This window comes from Laccaria bicolor, genomic scaffold, assembly GCF_000143565.1.
Source record: "Laccaria bicolor S238N-H82 LACBIscaffold_4 genomic scaffold, whole genome shotgun sequence".
Classification (NCBI taxonomy): domain Eukaryota; kingdom Fungi; phylum Basidiomycota; class Agaricomycetes; order Agaricales; family Hydnangiaceae; genus Laccaria; species Laccaria bicolor.
In genome coordinates, this window is record NW_001889875.1 from 2,479,065 (window position 1) to 2,496,757 (window position 17,693).

Below are 17,693 nucleotides of genomic sequence, written 5' to 3' on the forward strand. Positions count from 1 at the left end.
AGAGCACGACATCCACCGCCGGCGGCTACTCCTACACCGGCAGCTCAAACAATTCCGCAATTTACAGGCTGTCTACATGCCCACGGCATCTTTGATGATGGCCTAGTATGACGAGGCACAGAAAGCCCTGCCAGCCGAGGAACGCGCTCGAGACTAGTGTTCGCAGGTCCAGTTAAGTCCAGTTTTTTACCTCAAAACGACGCAACTGGCAACCGCAACCGGTCTAGACCGATCCAAATATTGAGGGACCGCAACCGGACCGCTTTGGACCGGTCCTAATCGGTCCACAACGCGAAAAAGACTGGTCCAGACCAGTTGCGACCAGTCTTTTGTTGTAAAATTTATTACACCACAGAAACTAAATATTACCTCACGTACATTGCATACATAGATAGATATTTTAATTCTCCGTAGACTGATTAAAAATCTAAGCAATTCCGTCAAGATTTGACTGAGGTAGGGCGAAAACAGAAAGGATGTACATTTGAATCACATGTATAAAAATGTTTTTGGCCATATCTCAACCAATTCTTGACCGTTTTTGATGATTCAGGGACCGAAAATTAAGTAAAATGTGCACGAGTAAGGTCCAGCACGTGATGGGACAAAAGACCGGTTGCAACCGGTCTAAACCGGTCTTTTTCAGTTTTTATATATTTACAAAAACATGGCAACTGGCAACTGCACTGACCACAAATGTGGGCAACTGCAACTGGAAAAAGACTGGACCATGGTTCAGTCCAGTTCAGTCCTATGTATATTTTCAGTCCTGTAGACTGGACCTGCAAACACTACTCGAGACGAAGTCGAGTTTCATTTACTCTGGCTGCCTTCCGCTCTGCCTGACGACCACAGACTTCACAACTGCCATGCAAACCTCGTCACTATCGAAACCAAACTACGCCAAGCCCAGTGCTACGACACCCTCGAGAAAATCCGAAGTCTCCAACGTGGCTGCCTTTCCTTCATTGGCTTCCGCAACCGTAACATTCGTGGCCAAAACCCAAACACCAGAGCATCGGAAACCATCATACGGGTTGAGACAAAGTGCATGGCCCTCGCCGTCAAGTATCGCGAAGCGCGAGCAGCGTTGTTCAAGCTGATAGGACCGGGGGCTTGGGAGAATGAGCTGAGGGAGCTGTCGCACAAGGATTTGACCACGCCAGATGGGACCGAGATCAGCATCGAGGATCCAAACGACATAATTGGGCCTGATGGCCGCCAAGTGAGCAAAAAGAAGAGATTGATCATCAAGTGCAAGTTAGGCAAAGGTTACCGCACTGTGTCCTGGATTTGGATGCGTGCCCCAGCAACAGGAGATCAAACAGATGCAGTGCTGCACGAAGGTTAGTAGAGACTGATCTGTATGTTCCAGAGGCTGATTTTCTTTTCCACAGCTGTGAGGATAGAGTGGGCCAAGGCACGAGCGCGTTATCTTCGTTGGTCTGAAGAGGTGCAGTTATTAAAAGAGGAGATGAGGAGGGTCCGTAAAACTCTAGAGTGGGAGGCTTGACAGTGGGAGGGTCGCACTGAGCCCTTTACAGCTGATGCCGCTGCGGTAGAAGGTATCAAGGCGTATGCTATGTGTCAGACGCAAGTGCGGAGGGATTTGCTGAACCATTTCACGAGGATGTGGGACAAGCCCCTGGTACCTGTGGTGGATAATGAGGATAGCGGGGAGGCGCCTCTCACAGCCTTGGACCCTAGTCTTGAGATGTTGGTGGAGGAGGAGGATTGAGGATTCGGAACATGAGTTCATGCGCGATCGGGCTGTTCGGGCAAAAATTATTGTATTTATATGTGTTTGCTGGGAGCTTCCAGCTGATCTGGTTATTGCCAGATCTCGTCATCTGAACATGGTAAGTCGCATCCAGCTATTCCAGTCAGAAAGAAGTGGGGGAATAGGTCTTGGCCCATTTGGTTATATTAGTAGATTTGTTTTCCAATGTTCTGTGATTTTTCCAACAGAGGAACTTGGTGTTTCGTCTACTTTTATATATTTGGAGGGAAACAAGAGATTGTTGATATATGTTTACCAAAAGCCCCCCAACAAATCCTAGGCCAAAGCCATGTGCCAGTGCATGCTGCAGACCCCTGGCTTGAATGCATGGTAAATGGCAAAGCATTAAGTGCAATAATGTGGGTGAGTAGGGCAACGACTACAGCCAAGGGTGAAGACAAGGACACGGGACAATGACACTACGAAAACACGGTGAATACCCCCTGTCCCACGTTCATCCCTACCCACCTCGCTGAGACACAGGACGACGACGGACCGGCCACATGGGACGACGACGACATAACAAGGAGGACACAGGACAATGATGCGACAAGAACACGACCCAATGACACGACGAGGACACGGGACAATGAAGACAACAACAACATGACCAGGACAAGGGCCAACGAGGGACCAGGGCACAACATGATGCAGAGGGGCCGACGATGTGACAACAACAGCAATGACGACGATGTGATGCCAATGTGGTACAACAACGGACGAGGGACCAGCACCACTACCCTGGATGGGCGATGAGTGCCCGGCACCACAACCACGAATGATGATAAGGCTCACCACTGCCTGTCCATCCCCCTTCTTTTTAACATCCCTCTTTCCTTAAACATTTAATGTAGTAGAATACTTCCTATGTAGTTATCAAATACACTTCAATTTTACCTGTTTAAAGTTGAATGTCATAAGGAATTCTGAGGATGAACTTAGCAGCATGGGATACTTAGGTAAATTGTGTTTGTGAAAGTTCTGCAGCTTAAGTTATAGGCACTTTGACAATGCCAGACTCCTGTAGCCTTTGTCTGTCCCCTCAAATGTTTATCAGTTAACACATCAATTTGCTCAGCCATTTTGCTGTAAGTACATAAATAGTCAAGACTCAAGAGGCCACTGTAGAACCTATCTAATGGCCCTCGGATCCAATGTGCACCCCTACCTGAAGTATAAGAACTGGGATGAAACATGCACAACAGAACTGGAATTACCAGAACTGGGATTAAACATGTGTACTGGGGGGTCCAGGGGGCTTGCCCCCAGCAAGCTGTGACCAAGCACCAAAGGCATGCCGAGTGTTAGCGAGTGCTGCGCCGTAGGTGCAGGTCTAAAGCTTGTGAAGAGAAAAACACAATTGATGACTAATCAGCTTTAATGTTACATAATAATTTTACATAAGCGACCATCCTCAGCCGCGTGAGCGGCGTTTGCTGGGGAATCGGATTCAACATGCGTACCAGGGGGTCCAGGGGGCTTGCCCCCGGCAAGCTGTGACCAGTGCTGGAGGAACGGGTCTAAAGCTTGTATGAAGAGACTCATCGAGCGATACGAGTGGCTGCTTTTAGGAGCCTGGTTTTCACTGGGCTTCAAGCTTCAGATCTTCAGACTTTGTCACCACTTCAACTTACATACATAAAATCAAACATCAACTTGAGCAACCTCACCTCGAAATACTGTTAACAAAGTTCCAGCGAAAGCGATGGTTCATCGATGCCTTCTTGTTCCTGAGCTCTTTAGCTTGGTTTGCGAGATCCTAAAGCATGACAACAAAACGCGGCCAGTTCAACGACCAGCGACTTTGGCATCCCTTTCTCGCACATGTCGTGCCTTCGAAGGGCCAGCTCTCAATGTTCTTTGGCGTGAGATCGATGGGCTACGTCCGCTTCTCTGCACGATGCCGTCCGACCTGTTTGAGATGAAGGCAAAGGATTGGTCCCACCAGGTTCACGTATTGGTACGTTGGTGAATTCAAATATATCTTAGTGGAATCATTCTCATTTTTTTCAACCCAAAGTGTTTGCGCAGGCCAATCTTACTCTGTGACTTGACAAGATTGCCATCTTACACCCAACGAATACGCAAAGTTCATCTGGGCTTAAACTTGAAGTCTTTTGTTGACGTTGAGGCTCTGCAAGCTCTAAGCATGGCAACATTGCATATGAGACCCCTCCTTCCAAATCTTGAAGACCTTTCGTGGTATCATGCATACCTTCCGAAAGAAGTGGAATGGTCGATGTTTCAGTGCATCTATCTCTTCTCCTCTCCCAAACTCACCACATTATCCATTACTCTGTGTAATATCTTCGACAGTGCATGTCCCTCCTCCATCCTCTCTGGTCTTATCAACTCTTGTCCAGCCCTGAAAAATTTGACTTTTCTTTTCCGATGCTCCAACTCCGATGAAGGAAATCGACGGGGTATTTCTTCTGTCATTTGCCAATGGAACTGGCTTCAGTCTTTAACGGTCATCAATTTGACGCAAGAAGCTCTCGAGCATCTCGCAACAATCCCATCCCTCCGAACGCTTTCTCTTGACTCTCTGGAAGATTTGACACGTAGTGATGATCAACACTTGCCGATCATTACGCGCAACCCAACTGGTGGGTACCCTGCCCTTCGAAGTTTATCAATCTCCTGTAGGACGATGGATGCAGCGATCGCTTTTGTACAGCTCCTATCCTCTAGTCCCATCGAGGATCTCGAAATTCAAGTTGTGGGTTTTTGTTATCCTCGTCAGTGGAGGGAGCTCTTCAGTACCATCAGTCGCCACATTTACCATCCTTCATTGAATGAGCTTACTTTACAAGGGTCGGGCAATGCCTTGGACCCCACAGAAGCACTCTATTCTGACATTGGACTCGAGGCCTTGACTGTGTTTACAAATCTTGAAGTTGTTGATATCCAGCCTACTTTTGGCATTCAATTTACGGGTGACACAGTAAACAGATTAGCTGATGCCTGGCCCAAGATACGTAGCCTCGAACTTGGCAATACATATCCATCGTCAAGATCACCGATCATACAAACAGAGGACCTCATTCCCTTCGCACAACGTTGTCCTAAGCTGGAGTACCTTGGCATCGTTTTTGATGCTCAAAATACAAAGCTGAGGTCAAGTCCTGGTCTCTTCAATAATACTTTGACCACCCTATCTGTCGCAGACTCTCCCATCAATACCCCAGCTATAGTTTCCGCTTTTCTTTCCGATATTTTCCCCGGAATCGAATCGATCACTTTTGACAACGATTGGCGGGACTCGCCAAATAGGGATCCTGAGGATGCAACAGAAACCGCAATGATGTGGGAGGAGGCAGAACGCCTGCTTAGAACATTTGCCAAGGTACGATTGCAGGAGAGGAGTAGGATGGAAATGTGTTGTGATTAACAAACACCTGTTACAAGACCATTTTGAAAAAGCCGAAGCTAGAACTTTGACTACTACCACAGGACTATTAACACACCAATTACATATCATAACGGCTGGTTTCTGTACCCAGGTGCCACTAAGACACTCCCCGAATGGGTTGGGACAAGGGCGCACGATTGCAAATCCCCAGTCTCTAACCTCTTAATCCATTCAGGATCCTTTCAACTCCAACGTCGAAGAATCTTGAGACCCGTTGAGAAAGTGGAATCTGCAATGCCTTGATCTGTGCGCGAATGCTGGCAATTTGGTCAGGATCAAGGCTGGTTGTCGCGCGTTTCTTATTATCAAGCGTTTTCAGCAGCTGGTTTAGACTCTGTTGCAGATGTTTGCCCGCTTCTGTGTCGGGAATCAGTTTTTTCGCGCGAACCAATTCCTCTTGAATCTGAAGGACCTCTGTTCGGTGTGGATTTGAGTCGGCGAGTATCTCCTTGACCATCTCTAGAGCGGAGTCTTGGCTCCCTGTAAATTTGTGGACTTTCGCGCCGGCATCAATCAACGTCTTCCAACAACCCTCCTTGAGGTTGTTCAGGTGACGCTCCCCAGGATGTACAGTGCCCCGATGCTCCTGTTCACTATTCGAGTTGGACTTCCCTTGACCATCCTTAATGTTACGGCCCCACTTCGTGGTGCCAAGAATAAGTGCTTTTGGTTCCGCGCAGCCTTTATGAAATTCATCAAGATACTTGTGGAACGTGCTGTGCGGAGGTCGGTTTATATCGTGAAGATGGATGATGCCACCAAGCTTTGTACCTGCGCCATACCTGACCTTTTCATGAGTGCATCGCTTGTTGTGCTAGAAGAGCAACTCACCTGCTTGTCAAGTCGTCAAGTATACCTTTCAGTGTTGCAGAATCTTCAATATGAGGCCGGTCGAACCCAGGCGTGTCCACAACGATCAGTCTACCGCGATGTGAAAGACTTCGACTGTGGGCCAGGATCGGCCAATCAACGGTGACTGGCTGAACCTCCAAGGTGCATGGTTCTATATCACCAGGATCCCCGACGGCGACTGCATTCCTTCCAGCAAGGGCATTAACAAACTATAGTAGTGAGTAGAAAAACAGGTGGAAAGATCTGAGTCAATTACCTTGCTTTTTCCGACGCCAGTGACGCCAATAACACTGAAATAGTGAATAGGCTTAGCGACTTTTCACAAAGGATGAGTCACATACGGGATGATCACATCACATGCAACTTGTGCAAGAACCGCATCCACCATCTCCCATGCTGATTCCGGCGTGCCTTCAAAGTTATGCACAATCGACCCATGTTCAATCATTGCCCTCCAGAATTCATCACGTAGTTGCTTTACACGTTCTTCTCCTTCGGAATGGCGTTCCAATTGGTTCCATTTCGTCGTACCAAGAAGAACACTTCGCAAAGCGCGATCCCCACAAAGTTTTCGGAAAACTTCAAGATTCCTCACGCTCGTCCCCTTCATTCGGGCTGACGAAATGTCATGGAGGTAGATAACGCCACTAAGTTTCGTATCAGCGCTGTAGCTGCCATGGGGTAAGAATTACTGCGACAATTTGGAATGTTATAAACTGACGCATTCGCAAGCCAAGAAGCAATGCGCCTCAAGGTTTCTGATTCCGTTGCGAAAGTTTCGTCAAATCCAGGAGTATCGACCAGCACCAATCTTCTGTTTTGCAGCGAAATTGAAGACGGCGGATCGATAACAACCGGCTGAAGTTCTGTGGTGCAGCTTGTCTGGTCGTGTCCAACCTTGACAACGTCGTCTCTCCCTGCAAGACGATTGATAAACTGAAAGGGTCACTTTACGCGAAAGGCATAATCATCCAGATTAAGACCTACAGTGCTCTTCCCAACTCCAGACGGGCCCATAATGCTATCATAGAGGAGGGATTGATGAAGAGTTATCCTGAGATAGAGTTAACATCACTAACGGAATGATGATATCGTCCATAGCAAGGGATGGCTGGAGCTTTGTTAGCTTGCCAGGATTGCCAGTATAAATTCCTGCCTTGTTCTTCATTCTGCTGTCTGTACCAAGGAGTGAGATGGGGGAGAGAGATTACGGCTACAAAGGAGAGGGCGTGAAGTCAAGGCAGTTGCGGGACTTCTGCGGAGGAACTCTGCGAGATCTCGTAGATTTCCGAAAGTTTGAAGGTGTGAAGAGTGTGATATCGCTCTATCGATATGAACTTCATTCTAAACCTGAGATTTGGCGCTCAAAAGTGAATGGTCATTGGATTGGGGGACTGGCCACGAGGAGTGCACGAGGAACCATCCCTTGGTTTTTGCTTTAGTCGTCAAGCAGTAAAAATGTGCTAAGAGACTACCGTCCAACCCGATAACGAAAATGGGCCTCTGAATGTCTTACAGAAGTCCGAGAACGCTTTTGACAAAGATAAGCGTATTTTAATTATGCTCAACTGCATGACGGCGGCGGGTAGGACCAATGTAGGACCCGCTTTTTTGTCCTGGAGACCCCACAATATTTGGAAGAAGTGACGAGACATCACGGATTCAGAATAAGCAAGCCGCAAGGAAGGAGGAAGTACAGGATGGTCTGTGGCTGTGCTACAACACTTTCCCAAACCAACCACAAGCACTAGGACATCGCGTAGGCCGTTTTGTTTCGCCCTGGCCTGAACGCTCGAATTGTCGCTCCACACACGTACGCACTCCCGAGGACAAGCTCTCACCTCCAATGACATTTCTAGTGACGATACATCTAGATGTCAAAGACGAAAAAGAGAACAAGCGCCCCACCTTCCAGAGAAGACCATTCCAAACGCACTCTCGAGAAAAGTTGAGGAGAAGCCAACACTATCGCGTAGGCGCTTTGTTTTCGCCAGGCCACTACGGGGGGTAGCGTTTCCGCGTCTTTGTTATCCCCTTTGTCCTTCCCCACCAATGTCGAGCTGCAACGCTCTTTGCCATTGGAAATAATCAAGTCGGGGTGGGGTGGAAGCATTGGTCGGCGAGGGGTGGGGAGCCCTGTGCTTTCGACGGAGACTCCACGGCTATTGCCCACAGTCGGGGCACTTGTGCATTGACTACTTTAATGAATGGCTAGCTGTGAAACTCTCGACACTCAATGTCCTGCTCGCATTCATTCGACTCCTACCAGAAAGCTTAGCGATGTATTTTGGAGCTGAGATCGGCAAACTTCTCATCACCGACCCACCTTGCCGTTTGAGGTCGATGGGCCGGACCTTCTCCCCGAGCTACTTGCTGCTCTACTGGCAAATTCCGTCGCGCCCATCCCTGTGCACAAGCGGCAGACGCACCTAGATGTGTTGAGGCTTGAGAAATTGTGAAGCCATCGAGCAACGCTGTTCTTTGGTGTTGAAACGAAAATCATGAGGATGATAAGGTGTGCCAAATTACCACCTCAGAGATCTCCCTCCACTGAGGAGAAGGAAGTAGTCAGCGTTCAGACGCCTCCGTTTGATCAATACCCGATGAAGCTTTGGAGGTTCATTTCTCCGCAATATGTGCTTGAGCCGATCCTGCTCTGTCATCGCCAGATTTTGGCTAAACATTTGGTGTTGCTTTCCTAGGTGTTGCTGTTGTAACCGGTTCTTAGCCTTCCATCAACAACCCCGTGAACACTCTACACCCTTATCCTACTAGTCCCTTTTCCGATGACGGCCTCGTTGAACGTGAACCCTCCGAACATACCTCATTCGAACGGGAACTCGTTGACATGATAGCCCCAATGATCTACTTGACAACCCGGCACTTGAACGACATGCACGCCCACGATATAAGAAGAAACTGGTTTCCAAGACGAAGCCTCTCAATTCGCTGAAAAACATGCGGGTTTGAAGCCAGTAAGGCTTCATAAACGTAGGTACGATACGGGGGAGGATTGAGTGATCTGGGGTTGCGTGGCAAGTTGTCTGGCTTCATGCCGACCTCTCGTACCTCTTCTGCCGCTCAGAGGTATACATTGCAAGAACTTCCAAGACTACGCTCGTTGCGGACCACGACGCTTAAAGCTGGCTTGGTACTAAACCTTCTTAGTCCGACATGAAAGGCAGGCAGTGACAGACACAGACCGCCGTATCGCGCAGATTGAAGCGCATTCGAACTCAAGCTGCCTTCATGTTCGTCCGCTGGTGGGGTGGTTTCTGCACTGCAGCAGTCTAGGGTCCTTTACGTGAGTATGGTGGGTCCATTGTGTTCTCATCCTCCAGTAAATCTGACCGACGACAGGACCCCAGAATTCAGCCCACCACAGATGTTCAAAAGCCGCATCTGGAAGACCGATTTGGGGCGAGTCCTCTTTTTGTCTTTACGAAGACATACTGCGCCTAATACGCCCGCATTTTGTGCAATAATAAGGTGTAGGAACGTGGCGGTAGGACCAAGACCAGGTCTTGCTGCGGCGTTTCCCAAGAATCCCAGCACCCTCTCGTTTGCCATTATTCAGATTGTAGACCACCTCCCTTGGCCATGCACTTGATTACCAACATATCACGTGAGGAGGCGAAGTCTTTTCGAGTCAGAAGGCATCAACAGTGGGCCATAAGATCCACTGCTAATGGTTTCGTCAATCGTAACCCATGTATCCTGAAGAACCCCTCGATCTCTCCCCCTCAGAGGGCGGAGGCTACTTCTCCGCCAAAATGGGTCAAAAACTCAACGGTGGAAAGTTCCAAATTGTCCGCAAGCTGGGGTATGGCTCTCGATCATCTACATGGCTTGTCCGGGGCAAAGACAACTACTTCGCGATCAAGATCTACACTATCGCCGCCTCAGAGCATGCGAAGACCGTGGAAGTCCCATCCTCAAGGTCGTCCACGATCTTGCGTGCAGGGGCGGACCCGTTCCAGTCTACCACACCGACTTCTGGGAGGGAACCCGAGCTGGCTCACATCTCTGTCTTGTCTTAGATCCAATGAGCACCACCGTCCAAGCACTGATGCATGAGGCGGATCACGAGCGTCTGCCTGTCCATGCCATTCAGCGCATCGTCGCAACCGTCGCCGAGGCACTAGATTCCCTGCATAAGGTTGGTATCATGCACGGAGGTACGAAATCCTCCTCATGTACAATGATTGTCAGGGTCTTGACAACGGTTATCTCCAGCTGTTAAGCCTGAAAATGTTTACTTCTGGCGCCTTGCATATGGAACTGAAGATATCAAGTCTGTCCTCGATTCGGAACCGCGACCGACCATTAGAAAAAACAAGATATACTTGGTTGTGATAATCTCGCTCATGGGTGTAATTGGAACGATAAGAAGAAAAAGGTTGCGAATTGGAGCCTTTATCTCAGTGGTTTCGGACATGGTATGCCCTCTTCCCACTTTTTGCGTTGATCTTCTAAAATTGTCCCTTTTTCTGTCAGCTCAACAAATAACATTACAAAATCAACCGGAACCGGAGAAGAGTGTCGACTACTCTTTCGCGCCTGAAACGCTCTTGCAATCCGCATACTGCTCACTTGATACCGATCTAATTTTGCTTAACAGTGCCGCAATCACGAGCCCAGTGGACATAATGGCTAACGACAAAATGTTGTGGAGCGAAGCTAGACTTCTACCTCGTCAACCGCAATTTTTTTGATGTCTCAAGGCCTCTATTGTAACCAAGGCGGGACGAGATAAAACAAGCTGAGTTTATCTGGAGATTGGATGTATGGACTTCGGTGACCGCTCCCTCTCGCAGAATGTAATCGAGCTTCTCCATCTCCCGCGACATCTCGTTTTACTGCTGGTTACGAGTCTACACTACTGACCGATTAGATGTGTCAAATTCAAGCTAGCCTTGTGTACTGCTGCGTACTAGACCATCCAACAGTAACCGTTCCTCGATCTTGCAGCCGCGAGGTAATACATGACGTAGATAAGGCAGCACGCCCCACAAAGAACAAAAACACAAAAACAGATCAAAAAGAATTGCGTGAGTACGTCTCCCGCGGCTGAGTTAAATTGTTGTAGCTTACCGTCGCCCGTTTCCAACCTGTCAGATAGTCCACTACCTCTCTAAAATCCCCCATATCCAGGTGTCCATAGCCAGGTGTCTCGTTCACCCGCGATCTCTGTTCACTATTAAGCCAACTGTTTGTCTGCTTCAACGCCACCAAGGGAGCCCGCCATACAGCCCCGCCATCATCCATGCCCGGCACAACTTTACACACCGCCAAATTCTTCTCTGAACCGTCCAACATAGCATCATCATTATAACGCAGATCGATATGGTCCTTGAGCTTGCGCCCACGCACTGAGTTACCATAGAACGTCTGTATATTTGGGCGCTTGCCATCAAAGTACTTTTCAAGGCCGACAGGGGACTCCCAGCTTCCACCGTCGTCCGACTCATCGTCGGCCACCATTTCGGTTGTTTCCCAAGTGAAATTTATCTCGCCGTTCGTGAGGAAGACAATTGCGCGCCGCGAGGAGGCAGTTGGAGGCGTTTCGAACGAGGGTCGAGAGCTGCAGAGAAGTTTGTGGAGTTTCCAGTCAGCACGTTGGCAGGACTTGCTGCAGTAGAGGGGGCGACAATGGCAGCTGGAACAACTGAAAGTGGCGGGGTTGTTGCACATTGCACAGTCAGGGGACGTTGAGGCCGACATTTTTCAGTGAGGAGCTGCCAGCTCCTCCACTTGAAGATGATTAGGATCTAGTCAAAAGACTAGATCGCTTATCGGCTACCCCATGACCTTCTTGTAAGGCGCTTTTGCAGTGATCCTAGAAGACATGCTTTACGGTACTGTTACAGGCTGCTTACATACTCAATCGAGTTCTCGATCACGAGCCCAGTGGAATCCAATGATTTGAAGCGAAGTACTTACACTTTTACATCGTCAACTGCAAAACTTTTGATGTCAGGCTCTCTCAAGGCCTCTATTTATTGTAATCAGGGCTCAATAGGAATACCAACGAGTGATCGCACCAGGAAACCGTTGAGTAAGTATCTTATGACCCGTACGCTGTGCTCCTTCATGGTTTCAGCGAGCTACAAAGCCTGGGATCCGGGTTTTTCCATAGAAATAGACGACAAACGTCTTATAGGCCACCCAGATGATGGCAGATGATCACAGGCAGAGTCAACTTGCATCACTCTGGTCTTGAAGGTCAAATGTTAATGTCGTTACATCGAGGTTTCTTGTGTAAATGTGACGAAATTACATGCGCTACCGTCTTTAGATAGTCTTGATTGGTAGCAAGAACGACGTCCAGATCCCAGCCAAAATTATCCCAAAAAAGACAATGAACACCAGATTACCGCCTGCGATGTTCTGTTGAAGCGAAATGGAGAACAACGAGGAGGCAATGGTTGGAGCTACACATCTCATCCCAGACGATATCGTTTGTCCAATACCATTCGTAGAGCCTAACGAAGCTTTCGAAGGACAGTTCTCCACGATGAGAACATGCATTGATCCTGTACAACGTAACAAAAACACCACAAATCAGATTACAGAGCACATGCAAAGTGGGGAAGAAGGCTTACCATAGCAAGTAGACGTCGACAACTTGGATACCAACTGTGAAAGGACAATAAGCCCCACATTCGTACCCATCCCCACTTTCCGACGCGCGAGGAAGATTGCAATGGGGTACGCAGAAAATGAGAGAAGGTATAGCGAGAAAGCAGTGATAAAGGTTTTCCTAGCACCAAACTTGCGGACCCAGTACCCGCGCATAGTGACTTGGACAAAAGCATTCACGAGCCCGACACCGCCCATCATGGTGCCAATCTGATATGGACTCATTCCGAGCCCACCCAGAGAAATGGGGGTGAAGCAGATAAGGGGGAGGAGGACTGAATAGCTCATGTCGACGAAGCAAAGGAAGGCGTAGCTCGAGAACGTCATAAGAAGGGGGCGGACGAGAAGGGCACTAAGAGGTGGGGGTTTGACGGGCGGGGCGACGTGAGCAGGCTCGAGATCTCCTGGTACTGATGCGCCGTTGGTGCCATAATCCCGCGAGTCGCTATGGTCTAAAAGTGTCGTTGTATGGCTGGGTTGTCTGGAAAGGTGATGCTGGTGCTTTTTGATCTTTTGTCGCTGGATCGCGGCAGGAGAAGTCTGGTTGATGATCAATATAAATGACTAACTCGAAAAGTCAAGCATTCTTCACCTCTTTCAGGAAAATGAATGTGGTCAAGAAAGCGGCGAAAGCTATACAAGCTGCTACCATGCAAGGAAGTAAATAAGGGTGTTCTCTGAGCAGACGGATTCTGCCAAACGTATCAGGCCATGTGTCCGATGGGCTGGTGAAGACGCCACCGATGATCGAACTAGATGCGAAAAGGTCAGAAGTGGATTGAAGCGGCAACAGAGTCAGCAAACGTGCCCAAGTGTGGTTCCAGTTCCCCACACCAATGGGAACAGCGAAAATGCATCAGCGATATTAGTAGGGTCAGTTATCTAGAAGGACGTCCGAAGATAAGTCAACTCCTAGACGTCGATGAGTAGCCATATGAAATCACCTCTCCAATAACCGTCTTGGCTACCCCTGAGCCCAAGAAGCGTAAGCGAGGATAAACTCCACTGCAAATTAATGAGCTCGTACCAATATTGCCATTGAAAACTCCTTGAAAACACCGATATATAACCAACGGCCAAAACGTCTTCGAAAGCCCAAATCCAAGCATAGCAAACGTCAGTCCAAGTGGACCGAGCAGCAGGATGGGTCTACGCCCAAGGCGGTCTGAAAGATACCCCCATTGAAACACAGTCAGCGTTTCCGTTAAGAAAAATGCGGATTCCTACAACAACCATTCCAATTGAATATCTGCCAAAAACGCCCATGTGAAGAAACCTCTCACTAAAATTCCAGCATAATAGCCAATTTTCCGGGGATCTCCATTCGTGATACCTGTATCTTGCACGAACTGGTTGATGAAGGGGTATATCACGATGGCAGTTATCGGTTCTGAGAACTGAGCGAAAAAAACCACGAAGAGTTGGAATTTGGGGAGAGGAGTCCTCTTTTGCCTTTGTTGTTGGTGAGCGTCGTCGTCGTCGTCGACTGGAGTTTCTCGTACCGCAACGGCACTCATGATGGGCGTCGAGAGAGAGGACGTTTCTGTTCCGGTAAAATAATTTTTATCAACAATCCGAGCCATGCGGTCAAAATGACTCGTACAACTTTCATGCCGTCTTATCCTCGCTTTTTATCTAGTTGAGGATTCGATCTCTTCGGGATTTGAGTTGGTTTCATATGGGCTGGCTGCGTGGTAGTTTGTAGAAGAGACGATCAGTATCACCTCGAAGTTGGCGGAAGACCGTTGTTGTTCACAACGCTCATGATCAACGTTAACCCGGACCTCATGCGGCCCGGCCGACGTCGTCATTATCGTAGTAACTGTTCCCCTCCCACAGTACTTACCACCGTCTACTCCCATCCTTACGATAATAGCAACCCTGAAAAGATAACGGCTGGTGTTCAGGTCACCCCACAGCGCGCCCAATGCACAGCCAACGGCATCTTCTGCTTTATGCACACTCATTGATCATCACTGATGTCAGAAGCCTCTACAGTGTCCAAAAGTTCTTCCTGATTCCTACTCCATAGCTTCCAAGCTCCCATGGTATATACAGGGCATTAAGTTGCAAAATAAAAATACACGAGCTCAGCAACACATCTCGCAAGGACAGCCTGTACATATCACAATACAATTAGTTTCGACATAATCTTGACAGGCGGCGCAACGGACTCACATAAGATATCCCCGACACATTCGCAGCATCCCTAGTACATACATCAGGTGACCAGCATCAAGATAGTAATTGGACCGCCCACGAACCTCGCAACATTCTGAGAGACGAACAATCAGGAACATGGGGGCAAACGTGCATGAAGACGGACTCACCAAAACACAAGAAACACCCCACCAAACCAAGGAAGCAGTCCTACGGGGGTAGAGAAACGTTCAGCGACGTCATGCAACGAGGTGGCGATCATCGTACCTTTCCAGCACTCCCACCACGAAGACGAGAGGCCTTATGTTGGTGTTCGCAGTGGGCCTGTTTGCCCACAGCACCCTCAGCAACGCTCATCACCTCTATCAAACATCATGAGACAAAGGAGAGGGGAGCTCATTGACAGTCAGCCTTAGTACTCACTCATCTCAGTGGAGGCCCTCGGTTGGTTGGTCATGGCCTTGGACGGTGCGGTGGTAGTAGCGTTCTCCATGGTGAAGGATAGGGAATTTAGTGGGCAATCACGGGCAGGAGTGGGCAGGCTTTTTATATCCTTTTCAGACAGGAAATGTCGCACGAGACAACGTTGCTGACCTATAAATAGAACTGATCCCTTTGGGGTTTGGCGTAATCAGTGGTATGCACGCCTGCGGATAAGCCCCGGCAGAAGGCTCCAACGACGAGGCAGTGAAATATGTCCCATACGATGTCGTCGGGAGGATTTTCGAGGAATAACATTCGGGGCGGCGGCTGCGTCATGGCGCCAAGCTACCCAAAGCTGTGCTATCGGCTTCAAATTGATTTTGATTGAGGCTGATGCGGTAATGGGTGACGTGCATACAAATTTGTACAACCTTTGAAGGAACGTTGCTTTCATGTACCCCCGTGTGCAGGGAAGAACGGACCTTATAGCAGCAGTCACAGGAACATGGTATCTTGATAGAGTCCTTCAGTAGCTATTTCCCTCACTTCTAGTTCCAGAGCCTAACACTCGTGATTGCATGGAGCGCAGTAACCCCCGCGATAAGTAAAGTCCAGTATGCCCGATGGACAACCTATAGACTTGAATTTTACATAATCTATCACAATCGTGACGAGGTTTAGTATCACGTAGAGATAGATCCTCAAGAAAGAACTCACCAGCCCACGAATCAATATTCACAAAAGTGATCCATCAAGTCCGAGACAATGTCGTCCCTAGTCATCGTGATCGCTTCCAGTGCGGCCAGCGTACACGGAATGCTCATAGCTTGCGTCTCCGTAAGATTTTTTCGCAGAATCACCATCATAGACTTCAACCGCCCCAGAACATCCGCAGAGCCACATCGCATCGTCTGGCTTGCGCCCCCCGCTTTTATCCACGCCTGCCCCCAAGCCGTAATACACGAAGAGTGAGATGGACAGCCACCTGCGTGGAATAGCGGCGGCGTCGTCCGAAGATGTTCCCAAAGATTAACAAGGGAATGGTGCGCAGCGAGGAAACCCATGCGCTTTTCGACGTTCATGGATGTGGAAAAGACAGGCTGCGATGTCATTCTGCCGTCGCTAGAGGCCTGCTCTATGTTGATGAGTTGTTTGTAGTACACCACGCCCTCCAGTTTCCTCAGGCCATGCGTCCTCGCGACATCCAATATAGAGTCGTGGTCGATGCTCGACCACAATATACGAGCAATCAACCGCTGTGTAACGAGGTCGACTAGGCCCTGATGATCGCAAATCACCGCCAGGTTGAGGACCATGGAACATATTTCCGGAGAGTCATTGCGCAAGAACCCCACTGGATCTTGGGCCAGTGTGAAGATGCGGTCAAGAGCCCACGATTCATACGAAGCGAAACAATATTTGTTCGCCACTGTGGCGATATTGATCAGGCGCTCGAGCGATGGCGCTGTAGGGGCCTCAACGTTGATCAGTTCACTCGGGCTGGGTTGACCTTTATGAGTCGTGACAAAAAATATGGACACGTCTCAACACTTACAGCGCATAAAGCACCCAAAGAAAATCCCGAAACTGTTCAACAGTATCCGTCAAAACAATAGAACTATTGTCCGATCTGCCTTCAACAGCCTCATCAAGCTGTGGCATGCTGAACATATCCACAAACGCAGAAGGTTCCCTCAACAAAAAACATCGATGGACCTAAAGTCAAACCAAAAAAAAAATGAGCTCAAAAATCGAAAGAAAACTCGGGCAAATTAAATCACCTTGAACAAAGTATTTTGCACACGAAAAACACAAAACCCTCCCTCCGAATCGTCCTTGTAATAATCGGGATCGCGAAAGACCTCCCCTGCAAAGTTCGCCCTGATACCGATCTCGTTGTCATAGAAAGAAGGGGTGGTAGTAGGGATTTGAGATCTAGCCATGCACGCCCCCTTCCCCGCGTCAGCAGGCTTGAGTAAGCGCCCTCCTCTAAAAAACAATCGACCCAAGAACCCAAGTTTATGCAGGGGATTCCGAGGGAAGAAGTATAGATGCATAGTTGAAGAAAACCTTTACAAGTGGGGGGTTCAGCCGGTGGTGGGGGAGCTGGGAGGTAGAGAGGATGTGAACATGTTACACGCTCAAGTCTGTAGATGATATAAGGTCGATATATGAAGAGAACATGACGTCCACACGTGGGGAGGACCTCTGACGCGTGGGATCAGGGTGATCATGCTCGAGAAGCCTAAAGGGCGGTCTAACTCCTGGCTGTAGGAAGCAAAGATGGGCTGCATCATGATAGATAGCAAAAGAATCCCAGAACAGTCGAGCTTCACGGTGGTGGTGGTGTTGAAGGACCAAATCACATCCGAATCTGTTTGGTTTTAGTGTTGAAACCAAACATTCTGCTCACATCTTCACCCA

General features: G+C 48.7%; 7 protein-coding genes across 7 annotated transcripts; 2 read left to right on the top strand and 5 right to left on the bottom strand.

Annotated features, from left to right (window-relative positions):
* Positions 1 to 3,680: 3,680 nt before the first annotated feature.
* On the top strand, positions 3,681 to 5,242 carry LACBIDRAFT_323866 (uncharacterized protein; the record flags this gene model as incomplete). The annotated part of the gene is made up of 3 exons (XM_001876773.1): positions 3,681 to 3,740; positions 3,912 to 5,126; positions 5,234 to 5,242. The coding sequence occupies 3 exons, from the start codon at positions 3,681 to 3,683 to the stop codon at positions 5,240 to 5,242; spliced, it is 1,284 nt and encodes a 427-aa protein (XP_001876808.1).
* A 1,121-nt stretch (positions 5,243 to 6,363) lies between these two features.
* Positions 6,364 to 7,064, bottom strand: LACBIDRAFT_246555 (uncharacterized protein; the record flags this gene model as incomplete). The annotated part of the gene is made up of 3 exons (XM_001877210.1): positions 6,364 to 6,715; positions 6,766 to 6,980; positions 7,032 to 7,064. Coding segments are annotated over 3 exons (600 nt in total), but the record flags the coding sequence as incomplete, so codon positions are not given.
* A 2,690-nt stretch (positions 7,065 to 9,754) lies between these two features.
* Positions 9,755 to 10,701, top strand: LACBIDRAFT_323868 (uncharacterized protein; the record flags this gene model as incomplete). Its single annotated transcript, XM_001876774.1, has 4 exons — positions 9,755 to 9,984; positions 10,008 to 10,222; positions 10,281 to 10,483; positions 10,666 to 10,701. The coding sequence occupies 4 exons, from the start codon at positions 9,755 to 9,757 to the stop codon at positions 10,699 to 10,701; spliced, it is 684 nt and encodes a 227-aa protein (XP_001876809.1).
* Positions 10,702 to 11,081: 380 nt separating this feature from the next.
* Positions 11,082 to 11,738, bottom strand: LACBIDRAFT_312084 (uncharacterized protein; the record flags this gene model as incomplete). The annotated part of the gene is made up of 1 exon (XM_001877211.1): positions 11,082 to 11,738. One exon carries the CDS (start codon positions 11,736 to 11,738, stop codon positions 11,082 to 11,084), a length of 657 nt encoding a protein of 218 aa, XP_001877246.1.
* Positions 11,739 to 12,338: 600 nt separating this feature from the next.
* On the bottom strand, positions 12,339 to 14,203 carry LACBIDRAFT_312085 (major facilitator superfamily multidrug-resistance, DHA1 sub-family; the record flags this gene model as incomplete). Its single annotated transcript, XM_001877212.1, has 7 exons — positions 12,339 to 12,580; positions 12,650 to 13,226; positions 13,279 to 13,438; positions 13,495 to 13,568; positions 13,631 to 13,656; positions 13,714 to 13,909; positions 13,970 to 14,203. 7 exons carry the CDS (start codon positions 14,201 to 14,203, stop codon positions 12,339 to 12,341), a joined length of 1,509 nt encoding a protein of 502 aa, XP_001877247.1.
* Positions 14,204 to 14,652: 449 nt separating this feature from the next.
* LACBIDRAFT_293010 (uncharacterized protein) lies at positions 14,653 to 15,365 on the bottom strand. Its single transcript, XM_001877213.1, has 6 exons — positions 15,270 to 15,365; positions 15,114 to 15,208; positions 15,017 to 15,056; positions 14,951 to 14,961; positions 14,865 to 14,895; positions 14,653 to 14,802 (listed from the first exon to the last, which is right to left on the bottom strand). Exons 1-6 carry the CDS (start codon positions 15,337 to 15,339, stop codon positions 14,777 to 14,779), a joined length of 273 nt encoding a protein of 90 aa, XP_001877248.1. The 5' UTR covers positions 15,340 to 15,365; the 3' UTR covers positions 14,653 to 14,776.
* A 632-nt stretch (positions 15,366 to 15,997) lies between these two features.
* Positions 15,998 to 17,326, bottom strand: LACBIDRAFT_312087 (uncharacterized protein; the record flags this gene model as incomplete). The annotated part of the gene is made up of 3 exons (XM_001877214.1): positions 15,998 to 16,769; positions 16,825 to 16,985; positions 17,051 to 17,326. The coding sequence occupies 3 exons, from the start codon at positions 17,324 to 17,326 to the stop codon at positions 15,998 to 16,000; spliced, it is 1,209 nt and encodes a 402-aa protein (XP_001877249.1).
* Positions 17,327 to 17,693: the final 367 nt, after the last annotated feature.